At 46.2% G+C, this 18,804-nt stretch overlaps 1 protein-coding gene across 5 annotated transcripts in view; it reads right to left on the reverse strand.

The window, feature by feature from the left end:
* Positions 1 to 1,968: 1,968 nt before the first annotated feature.
* KAT6B (lysine acetyltransferase 6B) overlaps positions 1,969 to 18,804 on the reverse strand; it is a 166,116-nt gene continuing 149,280 nt past the window's right edge. For all 5 annotated transcript variants that reach the window (XM_080926686.1, XM_080926689.1, XM_080926688.1 and 2 more), the window contains 5 exons: positions 12,630 to 12,861; positions 12,091 to 12,250; positions 11,228 to 11,536; positions 9,011 to 9,302; positions 1,969 to 5,981 (listed from right to left, as the gene is read on the reverse strand). In XM_080926686.1, the coding sequence (XP_080782812.1) occupies positions 3,445 to 5,981; positions 9,011 to 9,302; positions 11,228 to 11,536; positions 12,091 to 12,250; positions 12,630 to 12,861 (3,530 nt within the window). In that variant the 3' untranslated portion in view covers positions 1,969 to 3,444. The remainder of the gene's footprint in view (positions 5,982 to 9,010; positions 9,303 to 11,227; positions 11,537 to 12,090; positions 12,251 to 12,629; positions 12,862 to 18,804) is intronic.

Genomic DNA, 18,804 nt, shown 5'->3' on the forward strand with positions numbered 1-18,804 from the left:
TACCAGGGACGCACACATACACTGCGGGTAAAACACCCTACATTTAACATGAAAACAAATCCTTTAAATAATCTATAGCCCTCTTCCTCAGTAGGAAAGGGGGAATCTGAGGATGCAAGGGGAGCTTGTATCTGGTGCATGTGGCCCAGGGGGGCAGAAGATTCTAGAATTTGGACTTGGAATCTAGAGGCCAAAGGAATGCTCATGACTGGAGAGGAATAACACTGAGTGTCTACCAGTGGGTAGAGCTTAACGTCACCACTCTGGATGCGATATGAGGGAGAGAAGATGCAGCTGGGCCCAGGGGCTGCAGCAGAGGCCTGGGTAGAGAAGGAAGATGCAGAAAAGCCACCCCAGAAAGCAATGGCGGAAGCCTGCTCCTGGGCTGGAGTCTTCCACTATGAAGGATCCCGCATTCACAGAGCAGAAAATTTTATGGCATCAGATTCCATTTGAGCCTTCAAATCGGGTGACAAATTTGGGCCTTTTCAGACTAGTGTTTAGGAGAGCTGATTGAGTCATCTGGGTAGCCTGCAGCTTAAAAGTTTCAGCTGAGTGAGTTGGGGGCAACTAACTTCGTTGTGTTCCTTCCCTGTCCTGGGCAATGGGTGCAGTTTATGGGGCGGGGAGGAGTGTTGACAAGAGCAGTCTGAGTCCCTGTGTCTAACAGTACTGGCAAGCAAGGCCTGCATACCTGGGCAGCTGGCATCAGATGATGGCGCTTGCACTCTTACAACATGCTGTTGTTTTTAAAGACTGCGAGCAGATTCCGGTCTAAGAGCAGTTGTGTTCAGTTAGGATGGATCTAAGCCATCTCCCTGCAAGGCCCTGGTGCTCTTCAGTCAGCTCCCTGTGTCCCAAGGAGCCACTGTGCTGTGCTGACTGACGGGTGCGGAGCAGTGACTAGCACTTGACCCATGAGCTCTAATGGAGTGTGAAACAAGCAGGGGATGGATGGGGCACTGGATCTAGATTTCCCACAAGCCAAAGGTATGTAAGAGGCTGTCGTGGGCAATGGGTGCCTACACCCCCAAAGACCATTAACACAAGATACTAAGCTAGCACAGAGAACTAGGGCCTTGGGAAGGAGGGCTTTCTGTGGGGTTCCTAGACACACAACAGTTTCCTGCCCGATATGCAGGCTAGGAACCCCCCAGCCTCTCCCAGCCTACTCTAGCAATTGGTTCAGACAAACTGCACACCATCACCTGTTACTCAGAAGACAGCAAGTTTCCTTTCTCCAAATCTCACATTCTGCTCTCCCTTTGCCTCCTTTGAAGCCTCAGCTATTACTCCACTGGAAGCAGAAGGATGCTGACCCCTCCGTGCACGCACAGAAAGCGAGCACCAGCAGAACCCTGGGGTGGCCTTTTGTTCTGGCGTGTATGCACTATCCTGCCTGCCTGAGGCTAAGTTATGGTGTGTGTCCATGATCTGCAAAGTTGCAAGCGCCTGTGGTTTTGATGCCCTGCAAACTTAGTGAGCCAAACACATACAAGGTACCAAGCCAAGAATTCACCTCTAAATTTGTTGCTCAAGTAATCAAATATCTTTAACTCACAGTCAAAACTTTCTCTGAATGCCAAGGGATGTGCATAAACACTAAAGAAAATATACAACCATTCACGACGAGAGTAAAACTTTTTAAAGAGACAGGAATCTTGAGACATACCACATGAATCGGATGTTTGTGATGGTAGTCTTTAAAAAAAAGAAGCTTGCTAGGTGTAGTACCAGGCCTTTGGGGTTTTCTACACATGGCACAAAGGAAGCAACTGGGTTCTCTGTGTGGGAGCTCTGGGCAAAATGAAGATCGAAGTCAAAAAGAAAAAAACAAACTCACTTTATTTTTAAAGACAATGATTGGCATACAGAAGGTATGCACCAGCATAAAGTAAACTTTCATGAAAAGCATTAAAATCCATTATAAATTAATTTATTAAATAGGTATTTGGTATATGTGATGGTTTTATTAGATATTACTCATATTTATTGCCAACCCCTCCCCCAAAGTCAAAACAAATCAGAAAAAAAAAATCTCGTCACTTCCATTTACACTAAATAATTTACTTCCCCAAACGTGTAATGTGTTTTGAGATGTGACACATGATACAGCTCAGCTGGTCATTCTCCATCAATCATAATATGACAGGACACAAGAGGCTAAAAATGGCTCATCATAATTTATTTTATGTTGAAATGTACAGCTTGTTTTTTTGTTTTTTTTTTCTTTCTTTCTTTCTTCTTCTTCTTTTTTTTTTTTTTTTTGAAGTAACTGACTAAAAAGAGAACAAGATAAATACAAGAGTGCTGCTGGCTCCTATTCTATACAAGGTCACGCCTCTCCTGCTTGGCCCTTACTGTCACCTGTACAGGTACAAAGGCTACAAAAGGAAGCAATATAAACAGACACAAATAACTTTTCTGCTTTTTTACATGCGGCGATTTGTAAGCTTAGTTTGAGCTATTCACAAGCTACTTTTCTATTTTTCCTTAAAAAATAACTCCAATATTTTATAAAGATAGAAAAATCTACAGATGGAATGAAAATGTAAAGTTAGAGGCATTTCCATAAAATAGCAACTTTACACCAAATTCACTATTTTTTTTTTTAAATCCTGCCAAGTATTTGGACATATATGAAATGCTCCGAAACCTGACAGATAAACACTGAGATATGCTTCATTCAATAAACAGAAGTGTGCATTTATAAAACAGAAAGCTGCCTCTCCCCAAAGGAGCCCGCCACCAGAATGGAAAAGGGTTTTTTTCAACTTTACACCAAACATTTAGCAGGAAATCCCCTTGACTAACCAGACGGGGGTTCTCTGGCAGCTCTATACAGTTTTATAATTAACAAAAATAGAGTTTTTTTTTTTTTTTAACCCTCAAATTAGGGTACCCTAATCAAGGCAAAAAACTTAAGAAATGGCTTACCGTTAGCACAACACTTGTACAGTACTACAAAATGCACTGTCACTAACAAAGACATTAGCGGCATGCTGAAGGGTCACCTTAAACAAAATATACAGTAATTGAAATGCTAAAGGCATTTACATTGAGTAGACAAGGAAGGAAAAAAGCTCGAGGTTCTATATTGAAACAGGTGATGTGGGGAGGGGCTTGTATCCACACTGTTTAATGGAAGCAGGTCCAGCGTGTGGCTGCTGCCAACTAGAGTCATAAGAGAGGCCTTCCTTTGCAGAGAATTTTATATAAAAGTAACAGAAATAAAGGTACCAAAAAGAAAAAAGGAAAAAAGAAAAACAACTTGTATAAGGCTTTCTGCTGCATACAGCTTTTTTTTTTTTTTTAAATAAATGGTGCCAACAAATGTTTTTGCATTCACACCAATGCTGGTTTTGAAATCGTACTTTTCAAAGGTATTTGTGCAGATCAACCCAAGAGTGGGGCCCGGTGGGCTCGGGTGGGCTGCCAGGCTGTCTACCTTCTCATGTAGGACCCATTGAGAGACTGTTTGGACATGCCTGTGTTCATGTAGCCATGGTGTCCGGGGGCCGTGTACATCATGTTACTGTGGGGCGGGGTCTGCATTGGCTGCTGGGCGTATGGCTGGGTTCCCATCATGCCCATCTGCATCTGCATAGGGTACTGGGCTGTTTGATTCATGTAGCCATGGTTGCTGTGGTAGCCACTGTTCATCATCGGCTGGGACATGCTATACCCATTCATGGCATTCAGAGTGTTCATGTTCATGTTCACAGAGTTGACATTGTAGGCTGGCGCTGGCATCAAGTTCACACTCATGTTCATGCCTCTCTGCATCGTTAAAGTCCGTGCCGGACCTTGCATGGCTACAGTCTGGGAACGCCCATAGATTTGTGACTGATGAGTGGCAGCAGCTGGTGACAGAGATGCCGACTTGGTTCTCATGGAGACGTGGCCCTTGCTGGCAATCTGCGTTTGCAGTCTTTGGCTGTGGGAGATGCCAATGTTCGACGCAGCCATGTTCCGCTGCAGCAGAGGTGGTGGCAGATTCATGGGAGGAGGAGTCAGGTTAGGGGGCGGGGTCATGGTAGCTTGTGCTTGGGGTCCTCCAGGGACGGAGTGTGGAGACTGGGAAAGCTGAACAAGCCCTGTGTTACTTAATGGAGTGGACAAAGAGGCACTGTTTGCATAGGAGGTCACAGCAGCGGAATGGCTGTAAGGCAATGAATGATCAATAAGTGTATTAGTTAACTGCTGCAGTTTGGCAAGGCTGAAGGTGGCAGATGGCTGTGGGTAGTGCCCAGCCCCAAAATCACTTTGACCCATCCGCTCGTATAAGCCGATGTTGGCATTGCTGGTCTCGGGGATGTCAGCCAGCTGCATGGGTGGGGTGAAGTTGGCGGCCATGCTGCACTGAGCTAGCTGCTGGCTGCTACTGGGAGGCCTCTCCACCACACAGCCCTGGGGAGACTTGACGCTGCAGGTCGGAGGGGAGCTGATGCTGGTCTGCTGCAGCATGCTGCAGCTCCCGCTGATGTTGGACATCTGCTGGGTGACAGCACAGCTGCTCTGTGTCAGATTGCTAGAGGTGAGACTGCTGTAGGAGCAGCTGTTCTGGGAAGAGCCATTTCCACAGATGCTGCCGCCCATGGTTGAGTCATAGCTGCTTGGGTTCTCATAGTTCTCTGTTGTGCTCTCAATACTGCCCAGGTCACTGAACCCACTGTCCACGACTTGCTGCGAGTGGTCTGACACCGACGGGACGTCCATCATTGGACTGGTCTCCATGTTCTGCAGAGGTGGCACTGTGATGGCAGTCTGATCGGGGCTAATTTGGGCATAGCTATTCTCTAGGGCAGGGACACTGGGGCTACTGACAGAACGAACTGACTGGCCAGGATGGGAATGGACTGACGAAACTGGGCTGCTGTGGTCTGACTGTTGGCACTCGTCCAGCGTGGTGGCAATTTGAGGACTTTGGTCTGTGTGTGTATAGCTCTGCAGGCTTCTACAGGCCTCTTGAGTCTCAGCGCAGTCTTGAAAGGTGTCATCCTGCTCTCTGTTTTCTTGGGTCAAAGACTGAACAGCCTGTGCGGTCTCGGAGTCGATTTCCACAGTGGCCGTGCCTCCCGCCTCGAGCTCAGCATTGGCACCATCGCTGTTCTTTTGGTCCTGCTTCTGTGCCTGGTCTTCTGGGAGCTCCACATCGGACTCAGGTGCAGTTCCAGTGTCCCCAGCAAGCTCCTTTGGCTCACTGCTACACGGTACTGCAAGATCCACACCGCAGTTCATCAAGACTTCAGGGTTAGAGTGACTAGGCTGAATGCTCAGGTCTAAAAAAGCCTCCTGGCCCTCTAGTGCATCTTTGAAGGGTTCTTTTGGGAGGTCTCCCCTCTCCATGTTGGCAGCCTCCATGTGACCATCATCTTCGTCATCTGCATCATGGTCCTCGTTGTGAGACGGCTCTTCCTCCTCGTCTTCGTCCTCTTCATGGTCATCCAAATGCACAGGGTCTTCCTTTTCCGTGGAGACTTCTGGTTCCATTTTTTCTTTACTTTTAGCACCATCTTGGTCTTTTTCTGCAGTTTCTCCTCCTCCTTCTTCTTCTTGTTCTTCCGGTTCTTCTTCCTCCTCTTCCTCCTCCTCCTCACCTTTGATGAGGTCCTCCTCATCTACCTTTTCACCTGGTGATTTATGTGGACTCACAGGTATGCCTGTCTCCTCCCTTCTGTTCCCATCCTGAGGTAGCAGGGCCTCCAGAGTCTCTGTCACCTCCTGTTCCATCCCCACGGGGCTGCCCTTGTCCTCTGAACCTTCCTTCTGCTCTTCGATCGTCACCTGGTCCTCTGGCTCCATGGGTGTCTCTGGAGGGGTGTACAGATTCAGCTTAAACCCCGTCTTCCTCTCCTTGCTTTGCTTCCACTTGGAGAGTCCCCGCTTCCCTCCTTTCGGCCACACTTGTCTGCACTTTAGAGGCTCGGGATTGTCTTTGCTGCCTTCTTTCAAGCGTTCTGCATTATCGCCCACATCGTCTTAATAAGGAGACAAACAGACAGAAAAGCACACATTTTAGGAAGGAGAACCAGAGACAACTTAACACACCTCTCTAAGTACATTAGCAAGCACTGCTTTTACTTTAGCACTTAAGTGATGAGAAAGGTGGTCAGGAATACTGTGGAATAAGCCAACCCAAGTAACTTAGGCCTAGGAAGTCAGTGATGTTCTAAGATGTAAAAACTGGAGCTCCACAAGACTACATCAACAAATCTGAAAATACAGCAGGACAGGATTAGTGCTAGGTTATATCCAAACCATCACTGTACTCAAAGGGTTAACAAAGGGTTGATTTGCTACCTTCCTAAGGAAATGAACTTCTCTTTGTGGACATTTGCTAGATTGAGACGATCCCACCTGACGCTACTTAGTTCTTATTGTTTATTGTTCATTTTGTTTTGTGTGTGTGTGTGTGTGTGTGTGTGTGTGTGTGTGTGTTTTGCTTGCATGCATGTATGTATGTCTATGCACCATACACATGCCTGGTACCAGAGGAGGCCAGAAGAGGGCATCAGATCCCTTGGAACTGGAGTTATAGATGGCTGTGTACCACCATGTGGGTGTAGGGGATGGAGCTTGGAACTTCTGGAAGAGCAGCCACTGCTCTTACCACCAAGGCATCTCCCCTGCTCAGCATTACGTACTTGTGCATCTCTGAACCGAATGAGTGACTGCACAGAACAGCGTAGCTGTGACCATCATCTTCAGCATCACAGTTTATCCCTGACACAAGCTAAAGTACAGTAATCATAGCATTACTGAATACTTAAAACACAGGGCTTTTGTTGCTGTTGTTTTAAATCAGTGATTCTATTCATGGTATATTAGGAATCAGTTTGTTGTTCAAATAAAAAGTGATTTAGAATAGAAACCAGGTGTAATTGAACATTTTCTCACAATTCCAAAACCTATTCTATATCAGTATGTACACAGAAATAAGAATGTTTATCCAAATACAGCAAACAAATATACATATTCATGAATAAGTGTGCAGACACAAAACACCTAGGCTTTAAGACGTTATGAAAACACCATTTTTGCTGGGTGGGGCCTGATCTACATAGCTTCTGTTTACAAACAAACAAACAAACAAACATTATTCTAAATAATAATAAAAACAAAGTCACAAAGCTGATGTCAGGATGGAGTGAGCCCCACAAGGTTGGATCATTCACACAGTGCTGTGACTGCACGTAAGCCTCCCTGCCCGAACCCCGCTCACGGAGTAGCTGAGAGCACGCATGCTACAGAGGACTGAGGGCTCTGCACCAGTGCCAAGCCGCAGGCCTAGGCCACTTTTCCAAGGACACACACACATTTCCTTTCCATTCACAATGGCAGGAATCAGCCGTGTCCATGTCTCTAGGTTCCCTCTCCCCACTTTTGGTGACAGAGTTTCTTTGTGTAGCCCTGGCTGTCCTAGAACTAGCACTGTAGACCAGGCTGTCCTCGAACTCAGAGATCTGCCATGCCCCTGCCTCTGCCTGAGTGTTGGTAAAGGCCTGTGCCACCACCACCACCCTAGTTGGACTCTAAATCTTAAATGTGTACACATATGTGAGCATGTTTGAGGACAACTTGAAGAACTGGTTTCCTCCTGCTACCGTGAGTTTTTGGGATCAAAATCAGGCTTTCAGGCTTGGCAGCAAGTGCCTGTATTCACGTTTGTATTCTGTGAGCCACTGACCACACAGTTTCTATAGGAATACATGTTTAGATGAGAGGATGACTTTTCTGATAACCTCCTTTGAGAAAGGAGAGGATGCTGAAAGAAATGTGGTAGAGTGTGACCATAAAAGGTAAAGAGAACAAAGCTGAGGTGAGAGGCAGCGGTAGCTCATCTGCAGCCTCTGAGCCAATACCTACAAGTGGAAACGAGGCTCAACTTCCACTGCGCCTCACACGAGGCCGGGGAATGGTTCAGTGTAAAGTGCTTGCCACACATTCCCTAAGACTCGGATTCAGATTCCTCACACCCACAGAAGGGCCAGGCGGGATGCCTTGTGCCTGGAACCTCTCGGTACTGAGGTGGCAGAGGAAGACTGACGGGTCTTGGAGGCTCACTAAGCACAAGACTAGCTGAAACTGGAGGGAGGGAGGAAGGGGGGCGGAGGATGGGTCAGGTATGGTGTGTAAACCTTCAATCCCAGAACCTCAAAGGCAGAGAAAGGCTGACTTCTGAGTTTGAGGCCAGTGTGTCTATACAGTGAGTTCCAGGCCAGCTGCGGCTACATAGTGAGAGCCTGTCTTTACAAAAGGAAAGGATGAGATTTAAAAGAATGAAACAGGAAACAGCAGATATTCACTACAGAGTCAAGGAGGTGCTGGCTTATGTTCTGAAGAGCCGCAGACACAACTCCTGTGGTTCCCAGAGAAAGGAGGTGAGCTACTCCCTGGGCTCAGCATGTTTTGGACAGAGGCTGTCCTCCAGACCCTCCTCCTTCATCCTGAGCACCTGCGCTCACAGGGGAAGGGATAGGTGCTTTAAAGAGATCACTGAAGACAATTCACTGGAGCCTGGTATGTGTGTAGAAGACGGTGTCCCTGGCAACTTCAAAAGAAAGTCTGTCTTTGGAATTTCTGTATCACCCCATATTACCAAAGCTGATACTGGTGGTGTTCGGAGTTCAGATGGTTCTGGATCACACTACAGAATGTACTGATCGCAGCCTGACATACTGAGAGGTTGTTTTCAAGGAAAACAGAAATGCATACTCAGTGCACGCTGGCAACATATACCCTGATGTCCAAAACTGCTAACTACAGTCATACAGCAGTATCAAGGAATGTGCACTGTGTTTCCTACTAGTCTTCAAAGTTTTTGAGGGTGAGCCTATTTCTACATAGTAAGATGAACCCACCTAGAGAATTATTCTGATTTAGAAACATAGTACCCTATTCCAAGGAAAAAGGGGCGAGATGTTGGGAACCAGAAAGGATGGGCTGGCATGTGTTTCAGGTGCACTGGCACACCCCGTGGTTAAAGCCTGTTTAAACCTCCACTTACTTCTACAAAGGGCAGTGTTCTTGAAGAAATGATTGTCTTTTCCTTCCTCTTCCTCTGTCTGCCTTTTCTTCCCTGGCTGGTGTTGGAATGCTTTTCTTGGAGCCGGCTTCCTGCCCCCCTCCTCCACCTGGATCTCACAGGTAGGCTCCAGCTGCGGCATTGGCCTTTCTTCATCTGAGTTGTCAAAGGGCTCATTCAGTACTTCCGTTGTCTCGGAAATGGTCTCTGTTGTCACACTGCTGTTGATCCTCCTGCGTTTACGACCCCTTTTCTTCTTTACTACAAAAGGCCTCTGAAATTAATTCCAAACATAATACATAAGTGCTGAGAAATTAACCGGTGGAGTTGATATGCAGCGAATGTGTACTGAACTCGGGGAGACTCTCACATGTCAGGACTTCTGCAGTGCCTTTGTTCTTAACCTTCCATTTGATGTTGAACATCCCTCTTGGGCACCAAGAACACAGGCAAGTGTTTTCCAAATAAAACACTTGTTTACTCAAGCAGATGCTTTGAGAGAGAGAACATCCTAGCAACCTGACTGCAGATTTTGAAGACTGAGCATTGCTTTTTTAGCATATATTTTCTAAGTAAGCAGCACTCACCAGTTTCAGTATCTGGCACATCACAGACGTTTCTAGAAACATTTTTATAATTCATGTGTTTTTATAAATGTTGCAAGAATCAGCTCTCAGGTCATTTATTACATTGTAACTGCTCTGGAGATGCCCACTGTATGATCGGCACTATGAGAAACATGGTGGGATTTAAGGGGAACCTCCTTGGTCCAGAAACCAAAGGGTGCTTGAATAATTACCCTACCGGTTAGAAACCACAGAGTTAGAGAGTGGTGGCTGCTGGAATGTGGGCAGTTAATAATTTTACAAACTATTTTGATTTGGAAGATACCTTAAAAAGTGATGCAGTCTCTGAATAAGATAATGACACAAATGATTCCCCATGGCTGCAACAATAGCTACTTCCCCAAGGGGGGAGAAATCATCTAACATACAAAATTTAAATAAAGGAACAGGTAGATTCAACGCTAAGGTATGTGTCAATGAAACATGAAATGGACAGAATGCTGCTCTGTGAGGGCTCCGTGTGTCTACATGCCAGCCTCTAGGGCCAGGGTGCAGCTCACTGGCAGAGCACTTACTTACCTCTCATGCACAAGGCACTGGGCTCCACTCCCAGCACAGTGAGGGGTGGGGGCACTACCTCTACATAAACAGTACCGAAGAATTCCTGTATCTTAGTGACTTAACACTTGTTATCTCGGTTCCCTTTGTCTGCTTACTCTTCCTAAGCCACTATACCTTTCTCCAAACACAAGTGCAGCCAGCATAAAGAGCTGGTTTCCTTCAGGTTGAACCCTCATGGAGAGCTGTGGCCCACACCATGGCTGGAATGATTCTGGCCTTTCATGTTTATAGGTCACATTTCTCTCGTTCAACCCGTAACACAAGACTGTCTTCTCTGTATAAGAAGTTAAAATACTCAGTAGCCACAGTGCACTTCATGGGATGTTCCCTCTGCCACTTCCAACTGTGAGGTCAGAAGAAAAAAACCTAGTTGGGAGTTCAACTAGCAAACTGCCTGAAAAATACTTTCTACCATGTTACCTTTCTTGTCAAGGCTGTACTAACATTTCACAGACAGAAACTGCAGACAAAGACAGCAGACATGGGTGAACAATTACCTACACTTAAAAACCAATGCTGCACTTTCTATCCCACTGAGCATGAACTGGACAGCCCACTTGGTAACCAGGATATGAGGAATTTCACTTCTGTGTAGCTGGTCACACAAGCAGAACACCAACAGCAAAATCAAGGGTCTGGAATACTTAAGAAGCTATGTGAGAATAAGGGACATTAATGTAGGAACACTGGGCTTGGGCCTCTGAGGTTGGCTGGCTCTCTAGTGAGTCATGGGACCCTGTCAAGTCTGACCTCGCAGGGCTCCGAGGTACCGGGCTGCTTATCATGAGTATATTTACTTTTGCCCCACAGACCAGCAGGTGGCAGTGACCACCAGACTAGGGTGGTTAGCATGCTGCTAATTCCAGTAAACACAACCCACAACTGTAAGATAAATGATCATGACACTGGACCACTGAGACGTAAACTACAGGTTAACTACATCTACCGACAGTGAAACAAAAACTGTGAAGGGAAGCCAGACAGACTGAAAACAGCTCAACTACGCACACACCTTTCTCTTGATGGAAACTGACTGTGGTTTAGTCAACCGTGGGGGAGATGTCTGAATGCTCTCTTCTTCTTCTTCCTCCTCTTCCTCTTCCTCCTCCTCCTCCTCCTCCTCTTCCTCTTCCTCACTGCTCTCTTTGGACAGCTCCAGCAGCTGTCCTCGCTCCCCGGCCACTGGCCGCCTCTCTGGAGAATGCAGGTATTTATTTTTTGATTGTACTTTTGCAGACGATTGCCTACTGCTAACTCTAGACGATAGGATCTCTTGCTCCTCCTTCTCCCAGCAGCTGGCTTGCTCCATCAGTCGTTCAGCCTGGGGTGGGGGGCAAGATCGTGATTGGTGAGGTCACTTACACAGTAGGAGCCTCCAGGATCAATGGAAAAGGGTCTCTAAGTGAGTTCTGGTCAGGACAGTCGGCTGGCCAGGCAAATTCTAGCTGCATCATCTCAGGCCCCTCGGCATCAGTTAGGATAACAAACCTGAGATGGCTGGGTTTTGTGGGATATTTAGTGGTATTAATGATGCAGTGAATTTACCACTACATTACATGCTCACTGGTGTGGAGCACTCCATGAGAGTTTAGGAACACAAGCCATCGATTAACATGGCGGTCCTGCAGCCCAGCACCAAGTCTGATCTGATTACATCCTGTCAGTACTGAGATTGCCGCTTTGTGATCAGTGATAAATGCCTCATTTTTCATACTCAATTCAATAACATTATCATGTCTTACTCAGTTAGGATAAATTAGTGCTTTATCATTTCAAAAGCTATATAGCCAAGCTTTTACAATGATGCTAATGACTCTTAGCTTAAGAGAACTACAAGACTAAAGTCACAGCTCAGGAGACGGAGCTCATTGTCACCTCCTTTTCAGCTTCCCGCTCTTCTTCAGAAACGACAGCATTAGAAATTAAAATTGGGGTCCATCTTAGACTCTCCGGATCAAGTTCGTTGGGTCGGGAACAGTTTCTCAGCCTTTCCATGTGGCCAAATATCAACCTTTCCCTTCTAATGATGACAAACCTGTAATACAGGGAAGCAAGACAAAATGAGATCACGAACTGAGAGCTAGCTGGGTGTGGCTACACACACCTTTAACCTTAGCACTCTGTGAGTTCAAGGCCAGCCTGGTCTACAAACCGACGAGCACCAGGGTAGCCAGGGCTACACAGTGAAACCCTGTCTGAAAAAACCAAACCAAACCAACTCAAGATTGGGTGAACATGCTGGTGCATACTTGTAATCCCAGCATTGAGGCAGGAGGATCACTATGAGTTTGAAGGTTGCTATAAGAGCCCATCTTAAAACAATCCCGATTCTTTTGACCCAGGATGTGAAAATGGAAAGCAGAGGAAAAGCACACACAACTGGCTTGACCCTGTGCGGCGGCCATTGCACTCACCTGCCATCTCTCCTGTCAATCATGTGGAGGTGCTGCAGAGTGGTGGCAATGTCATGTGGGCACATGCCTGTGGCTCTGCTGATGGCCTTGATGCTTATGTGCCTCTCATGGTGGTGGTAGAGGTATTCCAAGATGACACTTTTCCAGTAGGCCAGGTAGGAGAGCCGGCCCAGATCAGAGAGCGGCTTCTCAGGAGACCCTGCTTGGCCTTCTCTTCGAGAAAGCAAGTAGCCTAGGGCAGGAGAAGCAAAACTCCACTCAGCACGGTTGGTTCAGAGGTTGGCCCAGGAGCCACTAGGAACAATGTCATCAGTGGCAAGGCGAGAGCATCACACAGATGAAGTGCGTCTGCGTCCTGTCAAGTACATCACCTCTTTTAACGCTAGTGATGTCCCTGCGTCAAATTTCTGCTTGTCAATCTTTTGCGGTGACAATGTAAGCCAATTCACACAGCTGGTGGCAGGAAACATACGTGGTGGTGTATGTCAGAGTGACTGAAAGCTAAGACTACAGAGAGTACTTCTGGGGAGTGTCAACACATAAATCCCTTGCAAGCCTGAAATTCATTCAGATACTCAATGTCAGGAGCTTTCAGATCCTGGGGAGGGACCACCCCTACATTAACGGGCAGGTTGTTTTCCACAAGAGGATCCGAGGACCCTTTGACAGCTGGGGCTTAATAAAGGGGTTCTGGCTGACACAGTCTGTATTGCCTGTTCTGTTTAACCAGCGCCTGATCTGAAACTGTTTTAGGACTGATAAAAAGCTGGCTTTCAGGCGTGTGGTGGTAAACGCAAATCTATGTCACTAGCTCTATTTTTACCCTTCTCATAAAAATTAACTCTTAAACCCACCTGAGAATGTTGCTCCTACAATTACAAATAAAATACACGGCAAGACAAGACACACACTATTCCTTGTGCATATTGAAAACCCCCGAGCATATGAAGCTTGAGCAGTACAGGCTCTCTGGCAAAGAAACCGAAGCGAGAAGACTTTAAGCCCACTTAGAGGAAATGAACGAGAGCTGGCGGCAGTCTTGGTAATTAAGAGCCACTAATGGAGTAGAGAAGAAACGCTGTCTGTCAAGTAGTGATGTCTTCTTTGCTCTAATTATTTCAACAGCCTCACCTTCGTGAACTTCCTGAATTTAAACAAACACCAGCCACATACAGTAGGTGGCAGCAGTAACCAAACAGGCTACTACTGTACAACCGCCCGAACAAACAGGCTACTACTATACAACCGCCCGAACAAACAGGCTACTACTATACAACCGCCCGAAAAAACAGGCTACTACTATACAACCGCCCGAATCCCCAGGTTTCTCCTCTTTATCTACGTTTCCAAAATGGCTGCACTTGCAAGAATTTTCAGTTTTAGTTTTTTGTTGTTACAAAGAGAAATCAATGCCTCAGATCCACGTTTTCTGTTTCTCAAAAACACTTGCAAATAATGCAGAAATCTAGAACAAGATACTCTATCTCAACAGCATTCTGCCTCTTGATGGCTGTAATCTGAATGTCATCATACAGAACAGAACAGGAACAAACATCGGGTTTTGCCTAAGATCTTTGGTTCAACTTTCATCATGTTTAAGTATCTGACTGAATGCCAAAAAGCACCAGACTTTTACAGCCAAACCACTGTCGTGAGCTGCTGCCATACTGAGTTTTTCAGTAGTGGTGTCGGATACGCTAACGTAGACAGTGGCTGTGCTGAAGCCAGCCCACATCGTGTCCTGTCAACATGGGGAGTGCTTTGTTGCCAGAGTAGTGAAGGAAGCCCAAACCTCAGAACAGAAAATTGGCACATCCCATCACCTGCTTTCTAAGAGCTTGGCACATTCTGAGAAATTTAGTCAGCTGGGAGCCCAAGCTATGAATTTATGCTGGGGGTGGGGCATGAGGCGCAAGTATAGAATCATGAATGAAAACTGTTCCCCTCGTCCATGAGATTCCACAATTAAAAGTTCCCTTCAGTGACTACGGAAGTCCCCACACCCTCACTGGTTCACGTGAATCCCACTGTTGAAGGCAGAAATTTGGCCCATGGGGAAGGTTTCTGCACAAGCAGAAGGTTGGTGACACAGCTCACCCGTCCCACCTACGCTTGCCACTGCACAGCGTACCCAGGAGGCACGTTTTCTATTCTGCCTCTATGTTCCCACACTTCCCCTCCATTTTACCTAGCTGTTCCTGTTCTTGTACCCAGAGTCTAAAAACCATGAGGTCACTCAGGCAAGCCAACAAATTGAACCCCTGGAGAGCACTGGGGTACAAACCTTTCAGTACCCACCACTCAGGCCGACTCCTGACAATTCCTGAACCTTTGACTGTAGCCTGTGACTGCTGCCCCACAGGTCTTTCCCAGCAAGACACCCTCCTTGTGCATTCAAAGGCCAAGAGGAGGCAGGGACTCTCCAAGCACTTGCTGGGAGGGATACTTTTCAGGGTGTTGAGGCTGTGACTGGAAATCCAATGTTCAGTCAGAACCCACTGCACACATTTCAGGGATGACATGTATAAGCACCACCCAAAGCCAATGCCCCGGCACCCGGCACTGCCTGTATCGTGTCTCCTCCTTCTCTAGGGATCCAGAGAACCTCAGAGGAGTTACAGCCAGTGGGAAGAAAATGGCACTTTTGCCAAGAACTATTTGGAATCTCCCTATGACGATTTCTGATGTTACACAGACGCCACCAGGAACAATAATGACCATGAGTATGTTTCTTATTTCTTAATAGTTGAGTGAAATCACATGCAGAATGACAATTTGTGCTGTTCAGAGGTGCACTGGCGACAGAAGACGGGCTATCAATGTCTGCAGCAGGCGCTTGCCCGGACGGAGCCCAGCTGCTGGCACTGACCTACGCTGTCCTTCACGACACGAGTGTTAAGTGAGGGGCTTCTTTCCACCTTTCTGTCCCTTCCTACTTTCTCTCGGCTCTTCGAAGCACAGTTACAATACAGAGCAGACACAGTAATTTTTGGTAAGAACATTTGACTTATTAATTACAGAGATGTGATGGTTTAAGCTCTTAAATTTAACTTACCAAAAAGATTCCAAATAATTGATCTAAGATGCAGGGAAAGAAAAAGCACTTATCTTGGAAGCCGGTGTATTGTCCTGAAGCATCTGAAACAAGTACAATACACCCCTGGTGAATAGATCCCCACGGCGTGTCACACCTCGCCTTAGCGCAGGATACTTTCAATCAGAAAACTTCAACTACCCCAGGGGAAGCCTACTGTTTCAGATGGAAAAAGTGATGCGTGGAAGACAAGTCCCAAGAGTTTCGGGATAATTAATTGCCGGTGAATATATTCCCTTGAACTTGCCTGTGAGCCAAAGGTGTGGGCAAACAACACTCAGTGGTGAGTGAGAACCTCATAACGGGAATGGAGTGGCCCACATACCATTACCTGCATTAACTACCCTGTACTAGCAGGATCCACTTCCTCCTTAGTTTCACTGGAACTCTGCAGCAGGTGAAAGGTGGAGTCTGAGGGTCAGGGAAAGTCTTACATGCTTAACTCAGAGATGATCCTCATGCAGGGAAACTGAGCGCTGTGCTGTCTACAAACACAGACATTTCCAAGCACAGCACACAGGGCACCTCACCTCTATTGAGGATGGCCTAAAATGGTTAACTGCCTCAAGGGAAGTAGAACAGACCCACCTTATGGAGGTAACTATTTAGATGAGGTCAAAGCTTGTTTTTGCCATCATGAATAAATCAAAATCAATTTGATCCCCAACCCTCACTTATCTGGAAATTCCCTTTTTGAACAAGTACTATGTGGGATGATCTAGTGGAGCAAGAATAAAAAAATGTTCTCGGCAAGGGTGTGACAGAGATCAGGGTCTCTCCCTTCAGAAGAGTCACCCCTTGGAAACATTGGGTTTGAAACTAAATGTTTAAGACACTCTTCACCATAATTCTTTGGGCCTAGCATAATTATGTAACAACTGGACTAAATGCCCAGCAACTACTAGAACAGCATCAACCTGTGCTCTCACAAGACCCTAAAGGTGACTTGAGGTCAACACCCTTGAGGACCTGCTCAGTAGCTGCTAGGAAAACAGGCTTGTGAAGTGGGAGAGACACTGAGTGCACAAAGGGGTAAGTAAGGGCCCGTCAGTTCCTTGCTGGGAGAGAACAGAACAGAATGGGTTTCCCAACGCCCTAAAGGCTGTGTGCGTTAGCTAGAGTCAGTGAGTGGCTGATTGCTCTGTTCTGTGTCTGGGTGTCACTACAAACCAATGAACTCTGGCTACAACATGAATTCCAAGTTAGAAGGTAGAGAGGGGCCTGAGCGCACGCTTCTCTCATCAGGCCTCACACCACAGTACCTGCTGTGATAAACTGGTGGGGTTCTAAGACATCCTGGCTTCAGACTTTGTATTTTTAACACTTATTTAAGACTCAAAAGAGCTTTTATTTATAAAGACTGTAGCTGTTGATTTTATTGAGAAAGTGACATTTATTAATTTTAAAATAGTAATAAACCTTATGTTACTATAATTTTAGATAATAAAAGCCTTTCCTGCATTTTAAAAAATATAAACAAACTGGTGAGGCTTGCTTTACATTATACACTCCAGTCAATGTCTACTCTGGTCCTTCATCTATTGTGTTCACCATGAGTGGAGAAGAGTTAAAGAGGAAAAACAGTATTTCTTTGGAATACTTATGGCACCGTGGACTACCTGGACTGTACTATGGGACTCTCTGTATTATATGAACAATATGAACTTTGAAAAGCAGGGCAATGAGACTGTAAGAACTCCAGGACTGTCCTCTACAGAATATACTGTGACAGCTCACAAGAGACCAGGAGCACAGGCTGTGGAGCCACAAGCTGTGTGACAGAATTCAGGATCCACCATGTAACAGCTATGTATGTGACCCAAGGCACTTATTTAATCTCTGTGTGTCTGAATCCTCATTCAGACCACCAAGTTAATAACCACACCCATCTCTTCAAGTTCCTAGAAGCATTACATGGGTTAATAAAAAATACACAGGATAATGCTTGGCTTAAAGATCAGCTATTAAGGGTTGTTCACCATAATGAAGGGATGCAATCTAGAGGTGATCATTTAGATGACTAAAAACCCCTAACATAGGGGAAATAAAGTAGTCAAATTGCTCTTTGGATGAGCCTCCTTCCTGTTCCTACATTTGCTTGAGATACCTCAAGACCATTGTCTCAGAAGTTTCCTACCAGCCAAATACAAATTTAATTAGGAGGACCCCCCTCCCCCTTTGGCCTCAGGAATAGTCAAGAAATTAACTACTGAAAATTCCCAGCAAACATAATTTGCTTCCAAATTCCTTTTGGCTGTCAAGTATTTACTTCAATGACTACCCTGAAGAAACAACTAGCCCATCAAACCATAAACACACTGACTGCCTGAGGCTTCAGTGGAACCACAAACTCCCCAGACAGATATAACAAAGACTCACATATTCTAGAAGACTCAAGTGTGTCCTGGGAAAATGGCCTGAACCAGAAAACTGAGGGAGTGGAGACAGCCTGTCTTTGGGAAAGGTCTGCTGGCTGAGTCACATCTCAGGCGCAGACATCTTGAAGACGCACTAGCTTCCTATAAGAGCACCCCATGTCTACGTTCTTCCTCAGTTATGTGAACAAAGTCACTGGTTTTCCTTACTGAATATCCCCTACTGCCCAACAACTACTCCAGAGAGGAGTGGTCTTCATGTTCCTCCAAAAGGGAGGCATATATACTAGAGACATGACCCCTGGTGCCATGCAGTACATGTCCCCAAGTCTACAGACTATGTTGGAGTTTGCCAGAAAGTTTCCATGGTTCCCTGGTGGCTGTAGATGCTCTAGAAGGCAGTAATAGTCCGTCTGCATTAGTGGCCAAGGGGAGATGTGGTGCTTAGATACTTACTCACAGTCAGGGCAGATGGCAGGAAAGGGGACTGCCCTCCTGCCATGCCTGTCATAGAGGGTGCTACACATCTGTGACATGCTGCTGAGCCTGAGGGCCAGAGACAAAACCACACTACTAAGATGAGTCAGTGGTCTTTATAACTGATCACCCGCTTTAGTGGGAGCTTGCCCCAGATCCCTTTCCTGTCCTTTGGTCTAGCTATAGTTCTCATCCATAGCTACACATCAGATCACTTCCAGACTTACAA

The sequence above is a fragment of the Micromys minutus genome (genome assembly GCF_963924665.1).
Source record: "Micromys minutus genome assembly, chromosome: 12".
NCBI lineage: Eukaryota > Metazoa > Chordata > Mammalia > Rodentia > Muridae > Micromys > Micromys minutus.